Genomic DNA, 7,159 nt, shown 5'->3' on the forward strand with positions numbered 1-7,159 from the left:
TTTCTCATAAACCCTGACGATAACCCTAGCCTTACATAACTTTTGCAAAATTAAAACAGTGCAATAAGAGATTACTTAATTAGTGTACAATGTGCGTCTTTTGGCGATAAGCGAGGGTTTAAAAATGAGAAATTTTGGGAATTTGCTTCAGTTTTCGGGGAAAAATCAAGCAGAAAAGTCGAAAGATGACATCTTTTCGTTCGTTTCTAGTAGTTTTTATTTTAAGTTTAAGTGTTGCTTACATAGTTAATGCTGAAAATGATTACGTAAAAATTCTTAAACCTAGAGGTGAACTTAATGGGACGACTTTTGATGTTGATGTGGACATCTCTAGTGGGATTCTCAATTCAGAATATGAAAGCCGTTCTGTGGGAAAATTTCGTTTGAAAGTTGTTCCTTGTAAGTTTTTTTTTTTGAGTACGTTTGGTGGCAGTGAACTTAGTGTTGATCATTTACAGATGGGGATGACAAAGTTTACGTATCGATGAAAATCATTGAAATACGTTCAACAAATGGCAAGGTTGTACCATCTCCGGAGGAATATGTCTTAGACGTATCAATGGTTAAACTTGGAGATTTCATACTTACTTCAGAAGGAAAAATAATTGCGAGAAAAAATGAGTCGTCTAAGAGAGTAAGAGTTTTCAAATCTGTGGCAAATTATCTGATTTTCGACCATTCAACTTTCTTCAAACATGCTAAAGAAGAAAAGAGTGTCTATTCTGTTAATGTACCGACAATCTACGGACCATGCAAAATTCAGAGTATAAGTGCTCTAACAGGAAACGACAGTTCTGTTGTGGAGCAATTCTTTGATCCAAGAACCTGCGAAGACTTCATCCCAACGGTTTTCAGTAATATTGAATCTGTTAAAAATGTTAAAGGATTATCGATAAATAACTACAGGAAATACTATCTTCACAAGAACGATGAGAGTTACTTTCTCGATGAACTTGAAACGAATCAGAAAATTCTTTATACACCTTCTTCAGGAAAGTCCCTTACTCACTTCCTTTACATAGCCTACAGGATGACTTTCATTGAGGAGGCAACGTTATCTCTCGATGACACTGACTTTGACTTTAGCGTGAGTAGAGACCATGTTATTCCTCTATAACCCATTTTCTTAATCTTGTTTTTTTTTTCACTTTTCAGAAAGAGATAACTTTGGAAATGAAAGCGTCTGCTAAAGATTACTTTAATGATGAAAAAAGTTTTATTAGTCTTGATTCAGCCGAGAATTTAAATTCAGAAACCCTTTTCGCTGAGATCAAAATTTTACTTGAACTAATAGATGAATATTGGGAGAAAAATTTGATAAGTGCAACAGGATGGATTGATCAAGCTATTGAATTAACCAAAATAACTGCCTTGCTTGAGTACTTTTCTTATGATCAATATGTACAACTTTGGGAGGAGCTCAAGTCCGATACTTCAGCCGATGGTGTTAAGATCTTAAATGTTTACTACAAAATTGCACCTCTTATCGGTTCAGAAGGATCCGTTCTATTTGTCCGGAAGCTTATAATGGAGAATATTGTAAGCACTAAGGATGGCGATGCTATGCTATCAAAACTGATTAGTACTATGAGACAACCAACCATGAAAGTTCTTAAAGCTCTGAAGGATGTTACAAGTACGAATACTGAACTTTCCCTCTACGCATATACATCTGCCCTAGGAACAGCATACAATACCAATCCTAATTCGAAAGTTGTACAGGAAATGGTATCTCAAACTAAGAAGGAGATCTCTGATAAAATTTCTGAGAATTTAAAAAACAGTACCGTGAGTATGAGTAGTTCAAATGAAAATAGTTCTGATGTCTCATTTCGGAAGCATCAAAGGAAAATGTTTTCAATATTCTAGAAACTGTATAGTTTTATTCTGGATGGAAAATACTTTTCACTGATGGTCTTGAAAGGGACATTTTTATCTTGACTTAATGTAAATCAATTTGAATCCACTGATTTTGCCGTTATTTTTTAGGCTACGCGCGTCTACATTCATGCTCTTGGTAACCTCAGATGTGTTTCTCTGACAGAAGAAAAAACTAGAGGTTTCCATTGGCTGTCTTCTATTTCCGATGATGAGATTCTCATGCGTCTGATTTTGGCGTTAGAACATTCATCAAATCCAACTGAAATTTTTGAATATATGCTCCAAATTTTGAGAGATGTGAACAAAAGCTCTGAACTTAAGGCTGTTGCTTTGATAACTGCCTTGAAGAAAGTCCCATCGGATGAACAGTTTGAAGTGTTAGCAAGAATTATGGATGCTGAAATTAACTATGAACTCTACAATCTTTTCGAATCATCAGTTCGAGCGTTTGTAAAAACCAAAGAGCTTCCAAAATCAGCCTTACTGTGGCTTCGTAACAGAGAATCGTTAAGTCGATCGACGGCATTCGCCTTTGAGAGTGCTGATGACTTCCCTATAGGATTTTCCACTGGAGGATATCTCTTGTACAATGACCAAACTAGATCACTTCAGCAAATTTATGCAGATATCTTCTTATCTTACAATGGCGAACCTCAGAAAATGTTCAAAGTTTTTGTGAGAGTGTTCGACAATGAGAAGACCATTTCATTGTCTGATGATGATAAATTGGACGAAGAAGAAGACAAACCTGACTATGAAATCACTCTCTATAAAGAAGATAAAGTTGTCCTGTCGCTGCTTGAAGAATTTGACTATGCAGCCATATTTGTACACGTCATGAGTCTTGTTACTCAATTCAGTTTGGCTCCGTTGAACATTCACATGGAAGATGTATTCAACGGATTGAGTTTAGACTATTTCTTACCAACAGACAATGGAAAGAATGCTCATATTTACTTCAAGATTCCCACAATGGCTTCAGCAACGGTGTCTTCTTCTGATGATGATAAATCAGTTTTTACAAACTTTATAGCAAGTTTGAACTTTACAGCTCAAAGTGTTACTGGAATGCACTTTTATCACCCACATATTCAAGCTTTCCAAGGATCAAGGGAACTTTCAAGTCTTCACTTTACCTCGCAAATTGCTTTGAAACTTCTCCAGGATACCGATCCAGTTAACGCAACCGGTTCCGTCATGTTGATGAACTTCAATTTTGAACTCTCCGATGTTCTAACTCCCCTCTTTGGTGTTAGAATAAAGAAGGACACAGTTGTTTTCTTAAACAGGCTCGGCAATAAGCCGTTCGTATCAAACAAAGGTATAAAGTCAAAGATTTAATTCTGTTTGAACTGTTCGTTTAACATTTTTCATAAATTTTCCAGGTCATACTATACCTGACCACGTAACAATTGATATGGGAAGTAACGCCAAGGATCTTCTTCTTTTACATACTGACATTGGTGCAAAGTATCACATAAGGATTACTGATTATTTTGCTCCACCGAATAATAAAGAATTCCCGGAAACTCATTTGGAATCATGGTTTAAGAAACCAATGTCTGAAATGTTCAAAATAGACAATGGAGACTTCTTAGTATCACTACTTAGCTACTGGAATTGGAATTTCCTTGCTCATTCAGCCTACTCCTACAACATTAAGGAAACCCTGGAACCTTGCCACGTTTATCCGGTGAGGAAGTATAATGTCCGATTATATGTTGGTAAAGTCGAAATAATATTCATGGATAAGGAGAGCAAGCCCTTGGTTAACTACATGTTCAGACGCAATGGAATATACACAGAATTTATTAGATCAGGCCCTGGACTAGAGTCTCTAGGAATATGCTTTGCTGAAGTGGAAGAAGAAAAAGATAGATCTCTCTATCACATCTACTACGGAACACATTCCGGAAAGCTTATAGAGTGCCCTAAAGATCAATTCAGCATGGTTATTAAGACCAAGTCAGAGTTCTCTGAAGAGCAAATTAAGAATCACAACAATAAGGGACTCACATATTTGGAATGTACTCATCAGTCTCCCTACCTTCAGTTCAAGGATCCTACCAATAACGAAATGTGCGCTAAAGCAGCCACAACACTTAAGGATCTTACAGTCAATGTGCACTACAAGAATGTTCCTAAAGAATTTAAGACAATTGCACATGGGTTCTGGATGTGGTTCCTTGCAACAAACAACGGCGTTATTTCTGAAAATGAACACTCTATGGTAAGCACTGATGAGTTTACTCTCAAGGGTAATTATCCATTGACTTCAACAGACATGAAACTGGATGTTTTATTCCCGGAAGAGACATACAGCTTCACACTTAATCCGGACATCTTAAGCCCTGATAACATTGCCATTTCCGAATGGTCTCATTTAACCGAGTATAGTGCACCTCCGCCACATTGTACTATTGTAGCCTCGAAAGACAAACTTGAGTCTTCAAGGCACTATTTTCATACAGAATCCGATGTCTGGACACAATATGCCAAAGTGAAAAAAGTGGTAGTGTCTGTTAAGAAAGTCTGGAAGAACCAATTGGCTCTTAAAATTGACTATTTTGACCAAGTCATTACAGCCTATCCGAATTCTAATGCCACGGCTCACGATAAGTATGAAATTACTGTTGGAGAGACTGTAGCCAACAATTTGCCTATTTGGACTACCCAAAGGGTCCGTATTACAAGGGTCCTAGATACGGTCTTCTTCAGTTCAGACGGAATGAAAAAAGATGAGAATTTTATTGTTGGCTACAATGGACAAAGTGTTATGATTGTAGGATCAAAGAGCGGAGCCTCAAGAGTTGGAATATGCTTCGGAAAGCAAGGTGATGATGCCAGTAAAGGAGGGGATGACGATTAGGCAGGAATAGAAACACGTTCTTACATTCAACATGTTCTCTCAATAAAAATTTCTTTCAACATTTTTTTTTGTTTTTTCCCCATATTTGTCCTTCAAACCTTAAACTCTCTTTCGGATGCAGCCGAAATCTCGAAATCTTTCAAAATCCTAAAAGAGATGAAATTATATAGAGGAAAATGTGTAGAATAATTTCCCAAGACACAGAAAATTTCCCTTTGCCTCCAGCTAGAGCGGCTGCAGTCGTGGGAATAGCTAAGACGCTTTTAAGAATTCGAGATTGTGGCTTTCGGGATTTTGACGTTCGGGGTTTTGTTTCAGTATTTTGGCTTTCGGGAATATGACCGGGATCCGTTTTTCTGTTTATTTCGAAAAGGGCTCCTATTTTAAATATGTTTTGGAGGCAATCAAGTTTAATTTTCATCCTTATACACCTATGTCCGAAAAATATTTCGATATTTAATTTTCGAAGCTCAAAGTTTAACCACTTTCGAAGGCATTTTTTCAGCCGATTGGCTTAAATTTGATTTCTTTTCTAGAAAGATCTTAAAATTTCAAACCCAGCCACATCGGATTTAATCGGTAATGATTCAGTAATATACCCGTAAATGATATACTATTCTCAGATTTGCATTTTCATTTGTCCGTTTGCTTGTTACTCATTCCAAAACTTTCTAAAATAGGTGTGATTATGTAAGAATTACACCTAATTTGCTTTTCTTAAGCAATTTTTTATTTGGGAATGTTTTTTTTTAATTTACGATACACTTTAATAGGTAGTAAATCTACACTGAGAGAAATACGAAAAAGTTAAAATAATATTTCGGAAATGTTAATTTGACCCTGCAGTATTGATCCGAAATCAGTGTAAATATTATGCTTTTTAGCTGTATTAGGGGTTTAAGTTACCCTTTTTCATGTTATAATTACCTTTAAAAAGGTGTAAAATTAACATTAAAAAATGTTTATATTTTTACACCTAAAAAAGTGTCAGTTATGAGGAAAAAAGTTAATTGCAACCCCGTTTTGTTCTTAGTGTATAAAGCACCCAAGAAGCATGTGAAAAGATAATAAACGGAGAGCTGTGTCTCGTGAGTTCGAGCACTCCGCAAAGCTGGGACGCTTTACCATCTCTTTTTTAAGACCATCTTAAAGTTCAATTGGAATTTTCACACCCAAACTGACCCATTATCCTCTACTGATAATTTGAACACCAAATTATTTGCTTCTTTGGGGAAATCCTTTCAAACAATTAAGCTCATATAACATTGTACTCAATTAAAGCATAATTACCCTCTGACCTTTAAGGGTCAAGGATCTTGGCCTATTTGTACCGAAAAGTAAACCTTTCTAGGAAGGACCATTGTTCTTCTTTCAGCGACAAATCAAACAATCATGAAAGGGCATTATTCAAGACTCTTGGACCAAGAGTATATCATAGTTTGTTAATTAAATTTCGTTTCTTTCAATTACCTGTTTATTTTTTGGAATCCCTTGGATGGCGATATCTTCGTTTCCCTCGTACTTTCATGTAGACTGCAGAAGGGACGGTTTTTTTTTTGGTAGAAGTACCGAAAAGAAATGAAGAAAAAACCATGATGTTAATTTACTTTCTTTTAGGGACAGGAAGGTTGATTTTTTTTTCTCTCTAGGAGTTTGGGTAAGACAGAAAAAATTTAGTAAAATTTGCAGTGTGAGAAGGAAAATTTTTTTCTTGCTGAATTTATGGAGATGAAACATGAAAGAATCTTTGCGTGTGGCCCCAAGAATTTGGGGTGGCCTATTAATTTCTATTTATGATTCCTCACTCAAACTCCAACCGTAAAGCAAAAGGAAAATTGGGAAAGTATGGGTATGCTGAAAGAATGTTTATTGATATTTTTCGGGGATTTCTTGGGGGTGCGAGAAAAAAAACCAAAGCAAAATTCAAATTTCCTTCAGGGTGATTTTACCAAATTGCTGTGGCGATATCGTATAATCTTCGTCAAATTCCATTTCGGCCTTAATGATGTTCTCCAAACTGAGAAGACACTCCTGCAAAGAGCAAAGGAAATTTCTTTGAATAAACACCAGACAAAATATTGAGCTGAGAAGCACGTGAAGAGAAGATTTCTCTGCAATTGATTGCGAAATTTATGTTTTGCAAGAAACATGATTTTTGCATCATCACTTTGTATTCTAATTAGAATAACTAAATGTGTATGGCAAAATCTTCAGAGAACTTTCAAAGGAATGTCAAAAGCAATATCAATATTCTTCTCTGATTGATCAATGAAAATGTTATCAAATGTAATAATGTAAAAAATGTTAATATTATGAAGCTATTACAATAAAGTATTTCAGAAATATTGGTGCGAAATTTAGTACATGGATGTACTAAACAAAACTCATCCTAAACACATGAAAGTTTCT

The 7,159-nt window shown here is 35.8% G+C and overlaps 1 protein-coding gene across 1 annotated transcript; it reads left to right on the top strand.

Moving 5' to 3' along the window:
* The first annotated feature begins 155 nt into the window (after positions 1-155).
* LOC129802007 (uncharacterized) lies at positions 156-4,811 on the top strand. The gene is made up of 5 exons (XM_055847538.1): positions 156-399; positions 459-1,087; positions 1,156-1,788; positions 1,990-3,202; positions 3,267-4,811. The coding sequence occupies exons 1-5, from the start codon at positions 186-188 to the stop codon at positions 4,748-4,750; spliced, it is 4,173 nt and encodes a 1,390-aa protein (XP_055703513.1). The 5' UTR covers positions 156-185; the 3' UTR covers positions 4,751-4,811.
* Positions 4,812-7,159: the final 2,348 nt, after the last annotated feature.

This window comes from Phlebotomus papatasi, chromosome 2, assembly GCF_024763615.1.
Source record: "Phlebotomus papatasi isolate M1 chromosome 2, Ppap_2.1, whole genome shotgun sequence".
Lineage (NCBI taxonomy): Eukaryota > Metazoa > Arthropoda > Insecta > Diptera > Psychodidae > Phlebotomus > Phlebotomus papatasi.